We start from the raw sequence: 22,199 nt of genomic DNA, 5'->3' as shown, positions 1-22,199 counted from the left end.
TAATCACCTGAATGTTTTGTTTAGATTAATTCCCACAGATCTTTAATTTTTTCAGATGTATTGTCATATGAATCAGCCATTTTTTCTACTTATTTCACTTTTACACTGTAGTCCTCCATTTGGACTCCTTGGTCCTCCTCTGATTTAGACTACTTGCTTTCTAAATTGCCTACAGGGGATGACAGAGGATGAGATGGTTGGATGGCATCACTGCCTTGATGGACAGGAGTTTGAGCAAGCTCCAGGAGTTGATGATGGACGGGAAGCCTGGTGTGCTGCAGTCCATGGGGTCGCAAAGAATTGGACACGACTGAGTGACTGAACTGAACTTACAACTAGATCCTCTCTTCACTAATTTCTTGGATTGGATCCATTGCTTCTTGGATCCCATGTATTCTTTCTTGCTTTATTCTGTAGTTTTTGTTGGAGTATATTCTCCAAAAGCATTCTAAGGAAACATAAGAGATGAACTTTACATCCTTGCATGTCTGAATATGTCTTCATTCTGCCTTTGTTTCAGATTGGTAGTTAATTGATTATAGAATTCTAAGAGTGGGTAAGAAGCAATGAATTTTTCTTTAAGTAGATTTGTAAATAATACCTTTGTTTCTAGTTCCATTCCTCACTTGGGCACCCTGCCATGTCCTACTCCTGTATCCAAGACCTCAGTCTTTCCCAGTCAGTGTCTTTAAGAAAAAAACTATCCCCCTTTCTCATTTCTAGTGTGTAGGTGTCTGCTGATGGCTTTCTGCATCTGGTGTGAGTGTAGAGGTGTTCAGTTCAGTTCAGTTCAGTTCAGTTGCTCAGTCATGTCTGACTCATTGTGGCATGCAAAGAGTGCAGCACGTCAGGCTTCCCTGTCCATCACCAACTCCTGGAGCTTGCTCAAACTCATGTCCATTGAGTTGGTGATGCCATCCAACCATCTCATCCTCTGTCGTCCCCTTCTTCTCCTGCCTTCAATCTTTCCCAGCATCAGGGTCTTATCCAATGAGTCGGTTCTTCACATCAGGTGGCCAAAGTATTGGAGTTTCAGCTTCAGCATTAGTCCTTCCAATGAATATTCAGGACTGATTTCCTTTAGGATTGACAGGTTTGATCTCCTTGCAGTCCAAGGGACTCTCAAGAGTCTTCTCCTACAGCCACTATGGAGAACCGTGTGGAGATTCCTTAAAAAATTGGAAATAGAACTGCCATATGACACAGCAATCCCACTGCTGGGCACACACACTGAGGAAACCAGAATTGAAAGAGACACGTGGACCCCAATGTTCATCACAGCACTGTTCATAATAGCCAGGACATGGAAGCAACCTAGATGTCCATCAGCAGATGAATGGATAAGAAAGCTGTGGTACATATACACAATGGAGTATTACTCAGCCATTAAAAAGAATACATTTGAATCAGTTCTAATGAGGTGGATGAAAATGGAGCCTATTATACAGAGTGAAGTAAGCCAGAAAGAAAAACACCAATATAGTATACCAATGCATATATATGGAATTTAGAAAGATGGTGATGATAACCCTGTATGCGAGACAGCAAAAGAGACACAGATGTATAGAACAGTCTTTTGGACTCTGTGGGAGAGGGTGAGGGTGGGATGATTTGGGAGAATGGCATTGAAACATGTATATTATTATATGTGAAACAGATCACCAGTCCAGGTTTGATGCATCAGACAGGGCGCTCGGGGCTGGTACACTGGGAGGACCCAGAGGGATGGGATGGGAGGGAGGTGGGAGGGGAGTTCAGGATGGGGAACACATGTTCACCCGTGGCGGATTCATGTCAATGTATGGCAAAATCAATACAATATAAAGTAATTAGCCCCCAATTAAAATAAATAAATTTATGTTTTTTTTAAAAAAGTCTTCTCCAACACCACAGTTCAAAAGCATCAGTTCTTCGGTGCTCAGCTTTCTTTATAGTCCAAATCTCACAACCATATGTGACTACTGGAAAAACCATAGCTTTGAATAGAAGCACCTTTGTTGGCAAAGCAATGTTGACATAGATGGACTTTCAAAATAACTTTTTGTTTTCTCTGCCTCTGCCCAGGCATACTATACCTCTTTTTTTTACCTACTACTTGTATGCATTCAGTCTTCATGAGAGACTCTTGTGCAAATTTAACATTATATTAAAAGTTAAAATTGGCATTAATATCCAGGTATCAACATTGAAACCTCACAGTGTAGCAAATTAGAATCTTTCCATAGGTCAATATGTTACATGGAAATTATCTTTTAGGCAAGAAATGTTTAAAGTTGAGTAGAATAGTTATAAGAAGTGTCTGGCTTTCATGTAAACAAGGAGATTCAGTAACCTGATTTTGGAAAATATGTGTTTCCAGAAAACTATGGTACATGATTTGGGAGAAATCGTATAATATCTTTTGAACCTAATGTGAAGTTAAATTTTGACCAGTTCTAAAGGGGCCAACCTTGATTAGTTAATCATATTGCCTCTGATGTTACTCTATGCCTGTATGTTATTAAACTTGTGTGTGTAAACAATTCTGAGATGAATACATACTGAATGAAAATGACTGAGTCTTCATGTTAGTAGAAGTAAGTCCTCTGTCTTAATGTTATTGTTCACATAGTTCTGCTATTGGTTCTAATATTGCGTTTTACCCACTTTATTTTTTTAGAGATGAGAATTGTTTTAAAAAATGAAGGATTTAAATTTAATATATTTGCAAATATTTTTCTCCTGAGGTTTGAATTATGAATGTTCAGAGTCACTGGGGATTAAAAAAGGTGAATGAACCATATATGCTCATTATGAACCATAATAAGCAGCCACAGTGTACGAGGCACCATGAGGATATGAGAACAAATCTTTGTTGGAGTTCACAGAAATAACAGAAGTGCCGGCAAAGTCTTCATGAAACTTGGCTACACACAGTAAGATCTTTAAAACTGGAATCAAGTGGTAAGCAATGTGGAGGATGTTATGCATGGATACTTTTGGGAGAGTCTTGTGTTTTTGTAGGGGTGATGCTCTTAGAGACATAGATTTGCCTTTAATTTCTGGAATTTCCTAGTTGTGTAACTTGGGGCAAATCTTATACATTCTAGTCTTTAGTTTCTTTACTGATTAAAAAAAAAGAGCAGACCAGAGAATTTTAAGTATCCTATCCGTTTATATTATTTCTGCCATTCTTTGTCAATGAGGATGTAGTCTGAGGATGGATCTTAAAGGGCTTTTGTTACCAATGTTGTATGTTTAAACTTATTAAGTAGGCAATGGGGATAGACTCGAATAAGTGAAGAGAATATCATAATTACACTTATTCACTAGGAAAGTGGTTTGTTAGCAAAGATGGTTATCAGGAGTACCTGTGGAGGTGCTAAAAAAGCAGCTCTTTGTATCTTAGCCCTACTCTAACAGATCCTGTGGTAGAAAAGTATTGTGGATGCCTGAAGTTAGGGGGAGACTGGATCTTGAGAGTCCAGTTATGCAGCTGTTACAATAATTCGTCTGAGTTAAATGAAAGTATCGATAAAGGAAGTGTCTGTGGCTATTCCTTGAGAAGTTAGTCATGATGCACCTCTTCATCTTTTGGGTTTTCTATAGCCATCAGCTTTTCTTACCCTTTCTAGTCATTTTTATTCATACCATCATAGGGTAATAGGTATGTTCACATCATGGGTAATATTCACTGAACATATACTTTCAGTCAGGCTCTGATAGTACATCATGTCAAGAAATTGATACAAACCCTTAGGTTTGTGGGGATAAATGGTTATCTATCAGCTGGATATGATTATCACACTCACTGTATAGATTAGAAATCTGTGAGTTGTCCTAAATCACAGTGTTAACATAAGCGTTTTAAATGTGAAGTCTTTCTGAGTCTAGAAACCAAACTGCCAAGCTGTACTGTCATGGGTTGGAGAGCTTGTCATTCTGGCTGCCAGAGCCCTCTGCTCACCTCTTTTCTCTCTTCTTTTTATCATCTTCCCCCAGTGTAAGGTGACATCAAAAGGTGTTTCTAAGAATGCTAATGCCTACGTGATTGAGAACAGTGTTATTTCAATGAATGAATGCGTCCACCACACTAGTCTGCCTGTAATACACTGTGAAAAGACTCATGCACAGAACCTGTCTCTGAGATATTCCCAACACAGTAACCAGAGTGTTCCTTTCAACTTAACCATCTCGCTCCTCTTTTAAACCCCTCCCAGGTAACCCTCCAATGTCTCCTCCTCTCCCCTAGAATAAAGGCAATTCTGTAATTATAATGACCTGCGGGGCTCCATATGATTACCCTCATTCTCTCATGTGGTAGTTTTATATGTCCACTTGGCTAGGTTATATACTCAGCTATTCAGTCAAACAGTAATCAATGTGTAGTCATAAAGGTATTCTGTAGATATGGTTCATACTACCAGTGTACTTTAAGGGGAGAGAATTGAATATCTTCAATAATATTAGTGGGCCTCATTCAATCATCCACTGTTGACAGCCTTGGAAGCAAAAATTCATGTTTCCAGGTGGAAAAGAGATTCTGCCTCAAGACTACAGCATCAGCTACTGCCTGAGCTTCCAACCTGCCACCTGCCCTTCAGATTTCCAACTTGCCAGCCCCCACAATCACGGGAGCCATTTCTTAAAATATCTCTCTTGACATTAAGAATTACACATACATAGAAAGATAGTACACACATTCTATTGGGTACAGGTTAGACAGGTAGATAGTTACAAAGATGATATATATGTACTATATATTCTCTATATCTCTGTAATCTATCAGGGTTCTCCAGAGAAACCAATATGTTCTCTTGGTTCTGTTTCCCTGAAGAACTCTTTCTGATACACCTCAGCTAGCTTTTTCACATTGTTTCCTTCTCTCAAACCTGCTCCAACCAAGCCAGGCTCTTGACTGGGTCCTCAAACCTACAGGCATACCCTTGCCCTTGGGCCGCCGCACTGGCTGCTCTATCCGCTAGACCCTTCTTCCCCCAGGTAATTCCATAGCTCACACCCCACTTCCTTCAAGTTCCACCTTTTCAATGAAGCTTACCCTTAACCACTTTATGGTAGCCCATCCCCTCTGGCCTTTTCCATTCTCCCAACCCTGCTCTGTTTCCTTTTACCCACAGCATTTTAGCACCTCCTAATATGTGATTTATTTATCTCATGTGTTATTTATTGTTTGTCTCCACCACTTGTATGTAAGTTTCATGAAGGAGACAATCCTTGTCTATTTTATAAACTGATGTATCCAAGGTGCTTAGCATGTAGTAAAAATCCAGTGATAATTGTTGTAGCAACAATGAATGAGAAGTCTGTAGAGATCAATGAATCAGAGGGACAGGGGGCCTGAGATGGGGTGTTGGGACTGGTCAGTTGAGGACTCTGCTTAATGAGTAGGGTCTGTATGGACAGTGATTGGTAGGACTAGGAAGGTCAGTAGTAGATAAATGGGTCAATAATTGGGGCTTCCCAGGTGTCCCTAGTGGTAAAGAACCTGCCTGCCAATATAGGAGATGTAAAAGATGCAGGTTCAATCCCTGGGTTGGGAAGATCCCCTGGAGGAGAAAATGGCAACCCAGTCCAGTATTCTTGCCTGGAGAATCACATGGACAGAGGAACCTGGTGGGCTATAGTCCGTAGAATCGCAAACAGTCAGACGCAACTGAAGTGACTTGGCATGCATGCACGTGGAGATCATTAAGGAGACCAGCTATGGCAGAGGCTAATTATCTTGCCCAAGGTCATCCATCTAACAAGTTGCAGAGCTGGAACTGACCTCAAAATGTCTTAACCTTAATGCTGTACAATTCAAGATGTGAAAGCTGACTGAAGGAAGTATATAGTGGAAGGGGCAAGACAATGTCTGTGGATCCTGGAAATTTTCCCTGAGTAGCAAATCAGAATGGAAAAAAACTCAGAAGCTGATCCTACAGGTAAATTCAATACTTAAGAGCTCTGGTGGAATAACCGAATGGTACTTGATCTGTCAGATTATATCAGTGAGCAGTGCATGAGGCCATGATCCTCTAGGCTGCTGGACCCCTCCTGTGACTTCTGCTTCCGAATCTGCAGGTAAAACAGAATAGTCACAGACTTATGCAGGTGCTGGGAGAGGGCAGGACCCACAGCAATGCTCCTGTAAATGTGGGAGTTGGTGCCCTGGCATGATGATTTTGACACTGGTGTGTAGGATGAGAGGAGGGAAACACAGGGAGCAGAAAGACTGATGTCCTGCAACAGTAATCCATGAACGAGATGATGAGGCTTAACATGTCCAAATCCAGTCCCATCACCATTAGTGCCTCTCTGCACCCTTGTTTTCCTTTTTTTCATCCAATCCTCCTACTCAGTCTTCCCCTTTCAGAGCTGTGCATGCATGCTCAGTTACCTTAGTTGAGTCTGACTCTTCACGACCCCATGGACTGTAGCCCACTAGGCTCCTCTGTCAATGGGGTTCTCCAGGCAAGAATACTGGGGTGGGTTGCCATGCCCTCCTCTAGGGATCTTCCCTATCCAGGGATTGAACTCATGTCTCTTACCTCTCCTGCATTGGCAAGAGGGTTCTTTACCATTAGTGCCACCTGGAAAGCCCAGTCAATCAGTCATGTCCGACTCTTTGTGACCCCATGGACTGTAGGCTGTCAAGCTCCTCTGTCCATGGGATTCTCCAGGCAAGAATACTGGAGTGGGTGGCCATTTCCTTCTCCAAGTCTATCTTTATTCATACGCTTTGCTTCACAGGTTAAAATGGTGTCTCTGAAACTCCCAACCTATTTGTCAAAGATTTCAGTACTCTGCCATGTCCGCACTGGAGACGACTTCCCCCTAAAAGCCCAAGAGGCGGGAAATAGTTACCCTTGGGAATATTTCATATTTAGAGGCAAATATGTCAGTATGACAGAATATTCCTGAAGAGGCTTCTTTCTATAAAATGATGGTAGAAAGATTCACTTGGAATTGTGCATTTTATTCCATTTTAGAGGGAATTTTGCAAATCAATAACTATATACAAAAGCAACAGAAAGCCCAAATCAAACTTTTAGGAAAAGTTACATTTATTTAATAAGAAATTACTGAGTAAAGTGAGAGACAATGAATGTAATGAATTTGAGAGAATTTTCCAAAGATCACAAAATGTAATAAATGTGACAAAGTTGTAGTGAATGTGTCCCCAAGAAAATCACACTATGAAAATGCATAAGAATATAAATAATATTTAAAAAAAATCTCTCCTAGGGGGAGGTTACAAGGGCATAATGAAAGTTTTTAAAATTATGAATTTGTTCATTATCTTGATTATTGTGATGATTTCACAAATAGTTACATATGCTAAGACATATTAAATTGTACCTTCTACATGCAATTTATTGTATGTACCTTCTACATGCAGTTTATTGTATGTCAATTATATCTCAATAAAGCTGTTTTGTTGGGGTTAAAAAAAATTTATAAAATCCCTCCTGTACAAATCTCAAAACACTGGACATACTGAATAAAAGCTTATACCAAAATGTAATCTTACTCTGCTTTAGAGAACTCATACTGCAGAAAATACTGTGACTATAATGTGGAAAAGCCAGCAACCAGAACCCCGTTTTCACTGGAACATATAATCCACACAGAGGAGAAATCATTCAAGGGCCATGAATGTGAGAAAGCCTACAAGTATAGCCCAGCTCTTATTCAACAGAGAAGGGAACACACAGGCAGAATGCCTTATAAATTCCACAAATTTTGGGGAAAACACTTTTTTCAGGGGTTCAAATTGACTGGATATTGGAGAAGGCAAACTATGCATGCAAATAACATGGAAAAACCTGCAGGGACCTGTCAGCCCCACTGAACAGTGAAGAAATGATCCAAGGGAGAGATCTTATGTACACACTGAATGTGGAAAAGCCCTCTTCCAGGAGTCAGACCTTTGTACACATTAGAGAATTCAGAAAGGAGAGAAGTCTCACAGATGTACTAAATATGACAATGCCTTTGGCAATAGAGGAGGCCCCCACGGCACACAAAGTGTGTGCATGCCTCCTTTATGAGTGGACTGAACGTGAGAAGGCCAGAAGACGACGGAACTCACTGTGCCTCAAAGAATCCGCATCAGAGAGACCAGTCTTAGTGAAGTTGGGTGGTGTTAAAGTCTTCAGCAGGAAGCCAGGACGCTAAGTCAGAAACTTCTTATGGCAGGGTGTGTGCGGGGGTGCAGGTGAAGAAATCCTCTAAACGTGGAAAAGCTTTTACTAAGAAATAATCCAAATTCTAAATCATAGAGTTCAGAGTGGTGGAAACCACAAAAAGGTAAAAACTGTGGAAAGATTTTCAACTAGAAGTCAAGACTCACTGCATAACAGAGAATGTATACTGAGAGAAAGAGCAAGGAAACAATAAATACAGGAAAACCTTCATTTGGAGATGAGAGCTCATTGTTCTTGAAGAGTTAATATAGGAGAAAAACCCTATTAAAGCACTAATGTGGAAAAGCCATCAGCAAGAAAATACACCTCATTGTACATTGGAAAACCCACACAGGAGAGAAGCTGTATGAAATAATGAATTTTGGTAAGCACCAAGCAATATATGAAATGTCATAATTCACACTGCAGAGAATTCCTAGGAATGCAACAAATGTGGGGAAGGAGAATCTGTACACCAAAATGGTTATTCTGAGGAGAAGCCCTTTTAAAGAATGCAGAAACACCTGGTCCCAAGGTCAAAATGGATTAGGTACAGATTCTGTCTCGGGGAGAGTCTCTATTGGATGAAGTACAGTTGAATCTTCAAAACCAGTTCCAGACATTAGCCACTAGAGAATTCACACTGATAAATAAAAAGAGTCAATTTAACAAATTCAAATTCTACCCCAGGCAAATAAAATTCCATAACTTAAACCAAACCTTTTGTTAAAAGTAGATTCCTGAAAAACGCATTTGACATCCAGGCATTTTCCTTCCCATGCCTCATGCATGCCTTTCAAAGGCAATCTCCCAATAAATATTGGGAGAGAACAGTTTGGATATTCATCCCAAGTTATCCACTTGGAATGAATCCGTACCATGGACACAACTCTCTCTGTAACTGGTCCCAACGTAGGACTTGAGAACAGGCATCAGAGGAGGGCAAATGCCACACTGATAGTGTATTCTCACACCACACCACCACACAGTGCGTCTCATTTTCTTAAAGTTCAGGGTTAATTTGAGCGAATACACATGGGAAGGGAAAAAAAATAAGCTGTTCTCTAAGTATGACATCCCTCAGATCCCAGGAGAAAAGGGGTCAAGGAAAAGACTCTGACACAAATAACCTCATGGGGCACCCCATTCCGTCTGTCCTGTGCAGGCCCATCTTCTCCCACAGGGTTCTCATGCGAGGCTCAGACCCTCTCTCTGTACCAGCAAAACATTTACCCAAGCCCAAGTTACACAGTCCAAAATACAGAGTCACAGAGCTCTTGTGGAAAGTGCTCCTCTCTGGCTCCAACCCTCTATTACATTCTGGAGTCTACATGTTCTCATATGCTGCTCAGTCCCTAGATTCTGGTGGTTGATCAAGGTGGAGGAAATCCACTCACACTGGGCCAAGCCCAAGGCTTCACCACGATCTCTGACTTCAAACCAGTGAATATAAGTTTAATCCCTCTCCAGAAGAGGAGTCTCTCAGTGCCTGTTCTTGGCAAGATGGAAGCATGAAGCCAAGACCCACAGAAAAACGGGGCTGAAATGTGTCATGTGGGTCCAGCCCAGTTCCATCTTGCTAGGCCTGGCCTTTGTGGACTCCCCACCCTGATTGCTCACTGTAGACCTGGACTCTTCACAGCTTCCATTATGAAGCAAGGAAACAAAGACAACAGAGGAGGGGGAGCAGGCGTCCCATTCTTCCTCTACTTGCTACTTGGGGCCTCTGTGTCCTCACCCTTGGGTGGGGCTGCCACTGTGGAGGTCGTCTTGAGGCTCCGTTTCCGCTTCTGCACGTTCTGCTCCGGGTGGAAGAGGATGACGTAGGTCTTGGGTACATAGAGCATGCCGAGGGACACGGACGCGCTCAGGCTTAAGGACACAGTCAGTGTCGTGGTTTGGATGTAGATCTAAGCCACAGAGGAAAGGACCAGGTGGACTCAGCCTAGCTCTCGCCCACCCTCTGCCCCCACACAGCCTGGAAGTGAGTCCATTTCAGTCAGCTGAATGGGAATGACCACATGATAAAGATGAGCAGTGTAAACAAAGGCCCCCATGGCATGAAGAACTGACAGTAACCGTGTGGCTCTGGTGTAGGCAGGAAGAAGGGAAAACAACACATGACCAAGGGAAGCAAGAGGTTTATTCACAGAGAGCCACACCTAGGGCAACAGTCTGCCTGAAAAGGGCTAGAGCATGTTAATAAATGAGTGAACATGTTTTCAAATATACAAATGAATGGATTAGCACAACCTGAATAAAGGAACAAGTGGACAAACAAAGGGATCATGAGGTGAATAAACGCAAGTTCCACACGGCATATGAATAAATGAATGCATAGTGGTCAAACAAATGAACTGACAGATGGATTGGCAGAGATAAATGTATGAAAAGGTAACTTAATAAAAAAAAAAGTTAATTGGGGGTAGAAGCATGGATGAACAAATGAATGAATGAACAAAGGGAAAGGGAAAGAGAAAACAACCAGAGGGAAACGAGAAAGACAAATGAGTACATGAATGAATCAGCCAACCAATCAATCATTCATATGGGCCCAGCACTTAGAACAATTGAGCCGCTCTGTGGACAAGCAGGAAACAAACGAGATCGTAAAACCCAGTGAGGTCGGGACCCAGATTACCTTTTCAGCAGATTGGGCAGTGCCAAAGAAGATAGGCACAAAGGCCAGCCAGATAATACAGGTGGTGTACATGGTGAAGCCAATGGGCTTGGCCTCGTTGAAGGTCTCGGGCACGCCGCGGGCCTTGATGGCGTACACGGTGCACGTGACCATGAGCAAGAGGCTGTAGCCCAGGCAACCAATGAGAGACAGATCGGACATGTCACACTTGAGCACGCCTCTGGCCTGTTCTGGGTCCGCCGTCCGCTGCTCTTCGTAGTCAATCACACTGTGTGGGGGCTGGGCCCCCAGCCAAGCCAACACTCCGACCACCTGCAGGAGGCAGCAGGGTATCAAGGACACACCCAGCCTCACCCTCGACTGGGATCTCTGGCAGGGTAGGGTCGCTTCAAGGCTCCCAGCCTGCTGAGTGGAATGCTCAGGCCTGAGGCCACCGTGGAGACGGCAGGGTTGTCCAGGAGGGCAAAGGCCAGTGACACAGGCAGGTGGGGAGGAGGGGCTGCAGTGGAAGTATGTGCTGGGAACATCAGGGCCGACTGGGTAAGGGGGCCTAGATGTCCTCTTCCTGGACTTCAACCAGTATCAGTGCCATTTACTGAGCTACACAAGGCGGCAGAGGGTGAGACGGTTAGACAGCATCTCTGACTCGATGGACATGAACTTTCAAACTCCAGAAGATAGTGGAAGACAGGGGAGCCTGGCATGCTGCAGTCCATGGGGTCGCAGAGTCAGACACGACTTAGTGACTGAACAACAAACAAGGGGAAGTGACTGCAGGCAGAGGCTCTGGAACTGTGACCCTAAACATACCTCCTCCATCTACCAAAGGGAACCCTCATAATCTGTTGCGAGGATGTGATGGCAGCTTAGGGGAGGAGTCAGTGCACGTCCCTTTAATTTAGAACAAGGCCCAGCAGAGATGCTCCTCTCCATGGAGGCAGGATCATGTGTCCTGCAGATATGAAAACACTAGCTGGATCCAATCTAACCATATGGGACACCTCATTCCTGAGGACCCCCTTCCTTCTCCAGATCCAAAGAACTGTTGAGCAAGACATCATGAAATCACGTGGGAATGCATAGTGAAACTCAAAATAGAGAGGCACCGGATAGAGAGTGGTACGAATGCAAGCTTATGCTGGGTGGCCAGGAAGGTCAGAGTCAGTCACAGGCCCTAACAAGGAGCAGATGGAGAATGAATTCCTTCACAGTGAGGGGAGACATGACCTTGAGCCAAGGGAAGCTGGGCATTAGGAACCAAGACACCTGCATAAAGGTGGGACCTGGGAAAAGCTGTCCTATACACTTGTGCACGCCATTCACTGAACAAGAATGCTTGATTTGGGAGGAATGAAGCCGAATCCTAGCCAGCACTTCAGTGCAATGCTGTGCATCTGGAGTAGGGCTATGTGACCCTAGAGGAAAGGAAGTTTTTAAAGGAATTTGTGCATCCAGAAGGAGCATCTTTTTGTGAGTCTCCCGAAAGCAGAAGCTCCATGAACAAGGGACTAATAAAATAAAACTCCACCCACTGTCTAGAAAGGAAGCATGGAGGCTCCTCTTATAACTCCTCTAAATGGGGGAGAAAGTTGCCCACGAGAAATGAAAACTCAAAGCCTATGATACATGGGCATAGCAGCCAAAATGCACCTCACTGAGTTTGCAGCCTAAGTAATTGACAGAAGAATTAGCATCCAGTACACATGACAAACTCCTATAAAATCACAGAAAGTGAGCAAAGCACAGGAGCCGGCACAGGCACATTACAGAAGACAAAACCTCAAAGGCCAGCTGCACGAGAAAGGAGAGATGGATTAAAATAAGGAGACAGCCTTTCACATCCATTATATTGCTAAATAACCTTGTGATGGTGAAGGTGTGCATCTCTGAAAAGATTTGGGATTTCTAGAAAGGGAGGTCTAAAGCAGGGAGTCCATAGGTCAGCCAGAGGAGAGCACTGAATGTAACCACCTCCATCCTGGGGTGAGGGGTGCCACGGAGGTTTCAGGCAGGAAGCAGTGAGGTGCCTTCCGAGGATGGGCTGGGCACTGAGATGCTGGCCCTGACGAAGGACACTCAAACCCGTCTATATGCTGGAAGAGGGCAGCACCTTCCTGTTGTGGACATTTGCATGGACTGAGGGCCATGCGTGGGAATGATGCAGAGCTAGGTAGGAAGAAGAGCTCTCCTGGAGTGGAGAAAGAGCTGTGTCCAAATGACTTGAGCCCCCCACTTGGCCCTGAGAATTGGGCTGGCTCTGCAATGTCACGCACACACCTGTCTCCTAGTACCCTTTACATAACATGGGAGCCATTTGCAATGTTCTCTTACCATCTCAGAGGAAACCCAGAAGGAATTCTGCTTTTGCTGTACATATAGCATGACATTCTGGCTATTTATGGAACTGGATGCTTCATTCCACAGTAATATCATCAGACCCTATGCCTCTCATCCAGGTTACCCAGTGACTGACTGGGCAGCAGGAACTCCCCTTATGGAAATAGATTCTCTGCTTAGGGGAAATTCATCAGGTATCTCTTTGCCCTGAGAGCCAAACTGTGGAACATCATGTTCAGTTTATGAAAATTATTTCACTGTTTTACAGAAAAATCACTGGATGCTTGCACTCCCCACCTTACTGATTCATTTTCCTCCAAGGATTAAGCAGGAGGAAACAGTTGCTCCTAAGTGAGTTCTACTTAAAAAAAAAAAAAGTCCCCTAGCTCCTGGTGCTTTTTTTTTTTTTTAAACATAGAGACCAAAATAGAAGAGTAACTCTGATTTTTAAAGTGGACGTTAGCGCCCGTGCCCTCAGCCCCAATCCCATCTGCCAGCCCGTCAACTTGGAGCCTGCGGACTCACCTGCACGGAAGTGAGGCTGAAGGTGATGACGAGCTGTGACGTGGGGCTGATGAAGGGCGGAGGCGTGACCGAGCGCTTCCCTTGCTCAAAGATGCGGTAGATGCGGTTGGTCTTGGTGAGCAGGGCCGAGTAGCTGAGGGAGGTGCCGAGGCCGAGGAAGAGCCTGCGGGTGGCGCAGACCGCCGCTCCGGGCTCAGCCACCATGAGGAAGGTGATGGCATAGATGAGGAAGATGCCGGTGAGGAGGACGTAGCTGAGCTCACGGCCAGAAGCGCGGACGATGGGTGTGTTGTTGTGCCGCACAAAGGTGGCCACCACCGTGGTGGTGGCCATGATGCCCAGCACGGCCAAGAGGAGGGGCGGGGCCGCCCAGGGCGAGGACCAGGAGAGGCGGACCACCGGCGTGGGGCGGCAGCCCGTGTGGTTGCGCGTGGGCCTCATGTGCCCTGGGCAGGCCTCGCAAGTGAACTCGTCCACCTGGAAGCGGTACCCGTCGCAGGCCTCGCAGTGCCAACAGCAGGGGACGCCCTTCACCATCTTTTTCCGCTCCCCCGGCCCACAGGGGAGGCTGCACAGAGACTCGGGCACCTCTCGGGGGTCTCCTGACCACTGCAGGGCTTCCACCTGGGACAGGACACCGCGGCCTGTGACTCCAGCCCCCAGGAAGGTGGGCCCGCCTCCCTGCGCCCAGAGCTCAGCCTGTGCCACTTACATCCAGCCTGAGGGTCTCCGCCCACTGGCCCACCGCCTGGTAGCTGCCGCTGCCTGCACTGCCATTGGTCGCCTGGTACTGGAAGATGTCGTATCGCCCAGGCGCGTCCCCGTTCTCATTGAACATCACAGGGGTTCCTGCACTGCCTGAAAGGAGAGCCTGTTATCCTCGGCTGGTTCTCTAGCCCATCGAAGGCCAGGACAAAGGAGGAGCTTAGCCAGCACGTGAAAAGGTGCTCAGTATCACCTATCATCAGGGAAATTGCGATCAAAACCCCAGTGAGATTCCTCCTCACACCCATTTAGGATGGCCACTGTCGAAACAACAGAAAGTAAGTGTTGGCATGTATGGAGACATTGAAACCTATACTCCACTGATCGGAATGTAAAATGATGCAGTAACTGTGGAAAATAGTATGGTGGTTCCTCGAGAAATTAAACAGAATTACCATATGATCCAGCAATTCCAATTCTAGGTATATACCCAAGAAAACTGAAAGCAGGGATTTGAAGAGAAGTTTATACACTTCTTTGTTCACAGTAACATTATTCACAGTAGCTAAAACACGGAAGAAATGCAAGTGTCCATGGACAGATGACTGGATAAGCAAACTGTGGTCTATACATACAATGGAATATTATTCAGCCTTGAGAAGGAAGGAAATTCTGACACATTCTACAACATGGATGAATCTTAAGAACACTATGGTAAGTGAAATAAGCCAGTCACAGAAGGACAAATACTGTGTGATTCCGCTCATCTGAGGTACTTAAGAGTGGTCAAATTAATATTGACAAAAGGTGGAATGGGGGTTGCCAGGGGCTGGGGGAGAGGGACATGAGGCGTTAATGTGTGATGGGCGCAGAGTTTCAGTTTTGCACAGTGAAGAGTTCTGGAGACTGACCGCACAAGTGACACCATTCAACTGTACTCTATGTGTCCATGCGTGCTAAGTCGCTTCAGTCCTGTCGGACTCTTTGCGACCCTATATACTGTAGCCTGCCAGGCTCCTCTGTCCATGGGATTTCCCAGGCAAGAATACTGGAGTGGGTTGCCATGCCCTCCTCTAGGGGATCTTACTGACCCAGGGATCAAACCCACATCTCTTTCCTCTCCTGGGAGGCAGGTTCTTTACCACTAGAGTCAGCTGGGAAGCCAACTGTTTGTGTAGGTTGCTGCTGCTGCTAAGTCGCGTCAGTCGTGTCCGACTCTGTGCGACCCCATAGACGGCAGCCCACCAGGCTCCCCCGTCCCTGGGATTCTCCAGGCAAGAACACTGGAGTGGGTTGCCATTTCCTTCTCCAATGCATGAAAGGGAAAAGTTAAAGTGAAGTCGCTCAGTCGTGTCCGACTCTTAGTGACCCCCATGGGCTGCAGCCCACCAGGCTCCTCCGTCCATGGGATTCTCCAGGCAAGAATGCTGGAGTGGGGTGCCATTGCCTTCTCCAATGCATGAGTATGTCACTACAGTTAAAAAAAAAAAGAAGAAAGCTTAGGTATCTAGGTAAAAGGAAGAGTTTAGACTTAGAAAGGTACTGATTTGAACAATAAGCCTTATTTCTTTTAGAAGCTTGTTCTACTACCCTGCAGAGCTATTCTGGAGTGATATTATGGCATGCTCTTTTATTTATTTATTTAGCCTCACAGCATGTGGGATCTTAGTTCCCCAACCAGGGGTCAAATCCATGGCCCCTGCAGTGAAAGCGCAGCATCTTAACTGCTGGACTACCAGGGAAGTCTTAAATCATGCTCTTTAACAGGGAGCTTAGCAGAGAGAAGATGCTCGACACTTGGTGGAAGAACAGTTTTTAATTTTCTAAAGGATAGTAATTGAACACGATGTGAAGCTTTCCCCACAAACCATAAGCACAGCTGGGTCTATCTGGGCCTTTTCAAAAACGCTTACTCGGAGCCCTGACCACGTATCAGGCCCCCCACTGGTATCAGGGGGACACGGATCCATACCCTGTGCTCAGGCAGCACAGGGCCTGACTGGGGAGGCATTTGGAAGCCTGAGGTGTGGAGTGGGACGCCTGTCCACAGTGCGGGCAGTGCCCTGAGAGACCAGACGATTCCAGACTCTCTACAGTGGCACGAAGAGTTGTGTGCGACCCTCTGAGAGGTCCAGGCAAAAAGAGTCACAAACAAGTTCTTCAGAACCTGGAATCTGCAGCCTGGGGCAGGGGGTGCTCAAGCCTGGGGAACAAGGAGTGTCAAAAACTGGTCCCCAGGACTTGGCCCAAGCCTCCAGCTCTCAGGCCCAGGTGCTCCCACTATCCCCTTCTGCTCTCCCAATCCTTCCATCTTGGGCTTTCCCAGGTCCTGAGAACTCCAACCCAGCAGGCATCCCCTCACTCACACAAGGGCTCTGGCTCCCACTCACCATTGAAACGCACAGCTCGAATATACTGCAGCAGTGTCCGGCCATCAGTGGGCTCCATTGCTGGGCACAGGCCTGTGTGCCCGGGACAGAGAGCCTGGTGCATGCTGTGGAGGGCGTGGGCAATGGCGTACACAGCATCAATCACAAACTGCACCTTCCCTTCCTGCTCGTAGGCAGAGTCCCGGCCGATGCGTTCCTCACCTGTCCTAGGGATGCCCAGAGGAAGTGTGCCTGGCCCCCAGGTGCCCAACCTGGCTTCCCACCCTCTCCCTCTCCACCCTCACCAGCCACCCTGGGCAGCTCTCACCTGTGCATTTGCGGGTGGAATCGTCAGACTGGGTACCTGAGCTAGTCAGTTTGCAGTTAAAATTCTCTTCCCAGAACTCAGCAAACCAGATGTTTCGGCGGTTGTTCTCCAAGGATCGAGTCATGAAGTACTGGTCAAATCCTGAGAGAGAGGGAAGGAGGAAGGCGGGGAAGCACCCATACGAGCCAGCCATGGCTCACCACTTGTGTTCCTTCACCACTTGCTGACTTTACAGCTGGGGATGCCCATGTGATCAATTTCTGGCCTGACTGATGAGTTCAAAATCATCTAGGGACTCTGCAGTAAATTTGCCAACTCTGAGCCTCACCACATAAAAGAATTTTTTGCTGCCTTGTCTTTCCTGGTTAGGATGCCGCTGTGAAGATGTAATGGGTGGAGCTTCAGCAGCCACTTTGTGAATAAGACATCACAATCAAGAAGACATATAGCAACTACAGAGGATGGTGAAGCAGAAGGGAGGACAGAGCTCAAGATTCTGAGAACATCTTTGACTCATTGCCCCAAACATGAAGTTTCCCCTACTTTGAGACCTCTTGTCTTGTGATGGGATACATTTATTGCTAAAACTACTCAGTCTAGTTTATTGCCTACAATTGAATGCATTCTAAGGGAAAGAAAGAGTGTAAGGGGGTGTGTGCACCTTCAAGAGGCTGGGAGCCCCTGGAAGTCAGGGCTCAGTATTGACAAGGGCCTGTACTTCACAAAATAGCCCTGTAGTACCTCATCAAGGTGTCTTTAGTTTAGCCTTTGGGGAAATGAGCAATCCTAATGCAAAGTGACCATCTTTTTTGCCTTCTTCCAGATATTCACAGGTGGGATGGTGGAGGAGGGGTGGAGAGGCAGGCCTCATTAGTTGATCAGTAGGACAGTAAGTCCCACATCCTTGTTTTCTCTCCCTCTCACACTCATCTTCAAATTAGAGTGCCTTTGGCAGAACCAAAGTGCAGGCACTGATTAAAACAAAACAAACAAAACTTAACAATTCTTCACCCTGTACAGTGCTGTGTGCATTTCTTCATTTGCCAATTCATTTCAAACACTGTTTAGAGGGATGTGTTCATAGAATCTCAGGATTCTAGAGTTCCCAGAAGGGACCCTGGGTCATGGTACAATTTTATAGAAGGGGGAAATGAGCAACCCCAAGAGGGGATCATTGTGGGGAAGGATAGATATGGGTGGGAGATGCAGGGGAGGGCATGCCTCCACTCACCATCAATGGAAGCCCTTTTGGGCAGGATGGTGATAGCTCCCACGGCCACATCCTCCAGGTTCAGGACGGGTGAGATCTTGGCTCCCCAGCTGTCTGAGCCAACCCATAGGAAGTGGCCAGTCAGGTTGGCCTGGCGTGCAGCCTCCAGAACCCTCCTGGTAAGAACAGGGTAGGGTGAGGGATTTCCTGAGGTCCTCCTCCTACTTAACCCTGGTCACGTTCCAGTCTTCTCTCACCATCTATCCCATTCTGCACCACTCAGCAGACCGTTGTTTATCAGGAAACGTAGGATATAGGGAGTTTAGGACACTGGGTTTCTCAGGTAGTAAAAGGCCCAGCCCAGGCTCTGACTCCAGGCCTGCCCTCTCATTCTGGACACGGCTCCATGCTGTCTTTAAGAAGGGCCTGCCTTCTCCTGCTGGGGTTCAGGCTGGGGGCCATGCCTCCTGCTGATAACCTGTTGCCCCAGGACTTGTTCCCTGACAGTTGTTACATGTGCCCACCAGTCTCTCACCCACTGTTAATTATAGAATTAACATTCTTATGTTTCTTCGGCTAGGCTTGCAGCATTGTGACCCAGACCAGGCCGGGTTCATTTCTGGGGCCACCAGATACAGAGAGAACAGTAGAAAAGGTATGCGGTGGCAGGAAGGTAGGAGGGGAAGAAAGAGGGGAAGGGAAGATGTACATGGCTGGGATACAGGAGACAAGGCAATAGGGTCTTCAAGAAGAGCTGCAGAAGAACACGCCCTCTGGCCCACCTGATGTCATCCTCGTTGGCGAAGATGATGATGCCCCGGGCATTCGGTGTCTCCATGAGTCTCTTGATCACTTTATTGAATTCTCCTGGTTTGGGTTCCCTGGGAATCTTGATGGACTGGGCAATACAGACCCCCCCTGGGTGTCGGAGATGCCAAAGTCAGTCATTCACCCACCAAGGCCACCGCCACCCATGACTGTGGCAGGGACTGAGTCTTCCAAAGGAAAGGGTGCCTACCCACAGGGGGCACCATCCAGGCTCCCCACTATAAACCAAGAGCCCCACCTCACAGCTTGCGCCCTGTCTGACGGCATTTCCATAGGCCCCTCAGGCCTCAGACCACCCGCCTCTGCCCTGGCCCCAAGCTCACCAGCCTCTCGAGAGATCTGCACAAAAGCCTCAACCCCACTCTCGCCATAGTTGCCCTCAGAGGCCAGCGTGGACACGTAGTTCCATCCCAATGCCCGCACTATGTCCACCATGGCCTGGGCCTGGTAGGAGTCAGGAGGCACCACGCGGGAGAAGAAGTCATAGCGTGTGGCGTCGCTGAGCTCAGGGGCCGTGGAAGCGTAGCTGATCTGGGGGATCTAGAGTGAGGAAAGACACCCGGGCTGTGGATGGAGGGTCAGTCACCCTAGGTAGGGAAGGCAATGAGGACCCAGGACCCAGGGGCAAGTGGGAGCAGCCTCTCCACATGGAGAGGCTGGAAGATGCGGAGAAAGACCTGCATTTTGTGAATGGGATTAATGGAATATGGGGTTCAAGTCCAGTCTGCAGCTGCCAGGCACTGGCTGCAGCATTCACCCAGGTAAAGGGACCTCTGTCAGCCCAGAGGAAGACACGTTTCCCCAGTTCACATAAAGGGGTGGTCTGCAGAGGCAGGCATCAGCCCCAGGAGCGGCTGAGCGGCAGGAGAGCTGGGAAGGGGCTGTGTGATTGAAGGTTGTGTCTAGTCTAACAGAGAGGCCTGTTTGGAACTGGGTTTATCCCAGTGCATTAGAGTGATTAATAATGGGGATTATGGCTGAGCTGATTCAGGAGAAAGGATGGAGGCAGGAAGTGTGAAAAGAGACTGGTGGTGGGAGAGGCTAGCAGAGCAGAGGGATGAATCCCTCATGTTAAAGAAAGACACAAGCAAACAACAACAAAACGGACACACACACAAAAGGGAGCAAGTGGGGGCTGGTGTGAAGGTCAGAGACCTGGAGGTTCTGGAAGAAGGAGATTGGAACTGGTCCAGGGGAGACAGAGATGTCTGAAGCTGAAACAGAGAAAGGGTGGAGTATGGAGACGTTATGGAAAGGGGAGGGGAAGAGCGAGAAGGAAAGAGGAAAGGGAGAAGAGAGAGAACGAGAAAAGGAGGCAGATGAAGGCCCATGGGCAATTAATGGACGCTGTAGTTATCCCGGCACTTCATCTTCAGAACAACCTTCCCAGACAGGCTTGCGTCTGGCCCAGGGAGCAGGGCTTCTTGGCTAACTAGAGTGATTCTCGAAAGGAGACTAGACCTCAGGCACCCCAAAGACTAGGGAGAGACGCTGCACCCCGGGCGCGCCCCGGGCTCTCACCGCGAATAGGCGCAGCACGTTGGCGACCATGATGGAGACAGAGCTGGCCGAGGCGCCCACGACAGCCACCACGCGCTCCGGGGGCGCGGTGCGCAGCGGGGGGACCCCGCCGGGGCAGCGCACGGCAGCCTCTTCGCCGTCGCGGCCGCGGATCAGCGCCTGCACGAAGCTCAGCGCCTGCTCCAGCGCGTACGTGTCCCGCGAGCAGGTGTCGAGCAGCCTGGCGCCCAGGCGCACCCCAGGCAGCAGCTCGGGGTCGGCGTTCACGCGGTCCAGGGCGTACAGCATGGCCTCGAGCCGGTGCACGCCCTGCTCCTTCTTCAGCTGCCCGCACGCCCTGCCCGCCGCGCCGCGAGCGTGCACCGGGAACAGTCCGCCCAGCGTGAGGCCGCCCGCCAGGCGCACGGAGCCCGCGGCGCCCACCACTCCCGCCTGCGCCAGCGCCAGCAGCAGCTGCAGCAGCGCCGGGACCCCGGCCATCGGCTCGGGGGCTGCAGGAGGACGACGGGGCGGGGACGGGAACAGACGGGGAGCACGCTCTGATCGTGGAGCAGAGAAAGGACCCGGGTCGGGGGAAAGAAGAGGGAGCCCCACAGTCCTTGGGGACAGGGGAGGTGCGCAATATATAAATGTTGGCCGAGCCAGCTGGAAGAGAGGTGAGGCATCAATTCAGCCAGCCTGCCCGGGACACCTGGCTCTCACACCCTCTGAACCTCAACCCCCGGGTCCGCCCCGCCCGACCAGTGTCTCCGGCGCTCCAGTCCTGCCCATCCCCAGCGCCCACCCAGGCCCCCTCTGAAGCCACACTCACCTCCGCCAGCCGCTGTCGGTTCAGTGACAGACGCAGAGGGCCCCGAGAGAGAGAGGATTTAAGGATTCTAGGGAAGGGATGAAAGGCCGCCCTGAGGGCGGAGACCCGTCCTGAGCAAGGCCTGTGCACACGACTGGCCCTCTCAACATCTCCGTTCCCTCCCCCTCCTACTCCTTGGGTCTGTTTCTTTCCTGTCTTTGGATATGTGGCTGACACACACGTTTCTCTGTCTGCTGGTCTCCGTGTTTCTTTTTGTCTGTTTCTGGCTTTCTCTGCCCATCCCTCTCCCTTCTCTCTTCTTCTATCTCTCCTCCTGTCTCTGTCGATGTCTCTTTCTCTCACTGTCTCTCTCTGTCTCTTACTCTTTTTCCCTTACTCTTCCTCTCTTTCCTGGCCACCAGTGGCTTGGCTCAAGCTGCCTAAAGTACTTCCCAACTTTCTCCTTGCAAAATCCTGCAGTAAACCCATGAGTGGAGTGAGAAAGGAACACGGGTTGAACGAAGGGGAGTGCCCCTGAACGGGAAGATGGTGAACAGGGCTGAGCCAGGAGGAGGCAGGAACAAGCAGCCCTTCAATGGTAGCGAGGTCTCTGCTTACCACACACACACACAGCACGAGACAGTCCTGCAAAGAAGACGCTTCTACCATCAGACCCTTTATGCAGACAGGGAAATAGACACCTCAAGGGGTTAAGTGACTCAGTCAAGGTCACACAGTTGCCATGTGTCAGCAGGAGGCTTGGTACCCAGGTTGGTG

General features: G+C 47.9%; 1 protein-coding gene across 1 annotated transcript; it reads right to left on the bottom strand.

Moving 5' to 3' along the window:
* Positions 1–9,874: 9,874 nt before the first annotated feature.
* On the bottom strand, positions 9,875–21,112 carry GRM6 (glutamate metabotropic receptor 6). The gene is made up of 10 exons (XM_055590298.1): positions 20,633–21,112; positions 19,435–19,651; positions 19,066–19,201; positions 18,305–18,459; positions 17,074–17,214; positions 16,767–16,967; positions 14,384–14,529; positions 13,672–14,295; positions 10,810–11,121; positions 9,875–10,078 (listed from the first exon to the last, which is right to left on the bottom strand). Exons 1-10 carry the CDS (start codon positions 21,110–21,112, stop codon positions 9,875–9,877), a joined length of 2,616 nt encoding a protein of 871 aa, XP_055446273.1.
* Positions 21,113–22,199: the final 1,087 nt, after the last annotated feature.

This window comes from Bubalus kerabau, chromosome 1, assembly GCF_029407905.1.
Source record: "Bubalus kerabau isolate K-KA32 ecotype Philippines breed swamp buffalo chromosome 1, PCC_UOA_SB_1v2, whole genome shotgun sequence".
NCBI lineage: Eukaryota > Metazoa > Chordata > Mammalia > Artiodactyla > Bovidae > Bubalus > Bubalus kerabau.
This window is presented reverse-complemented; position numbering and strand designations above follow the sequence as displayed.

Bases quoted from the DNA above. Each gene is read 5' to 3' on its own strand.
- GRM6 (XM_055590298.1), bottom strand. From the start codon at position 21,112: ATGGCCGGGGTCCCGGCGCTGCTGCAGCTGCTGCTGGCGCTGGCGCAG. The intron at 19,652-20,632 runs GTGAGAGCCCGG...TCCTCACTCTAG, and splicing joins ACGTGCTGCGCCTATTCGCG to ATCCCCCAGATCAGCTACGC. The intron at 14,296-14,383 runs GTAAGTGGCACA...GTCCTGTCCCAG, and splicing joins CGGAGACCCTCAGGCTGGAT to GTGGAAGCCCTGCAGTGGTC.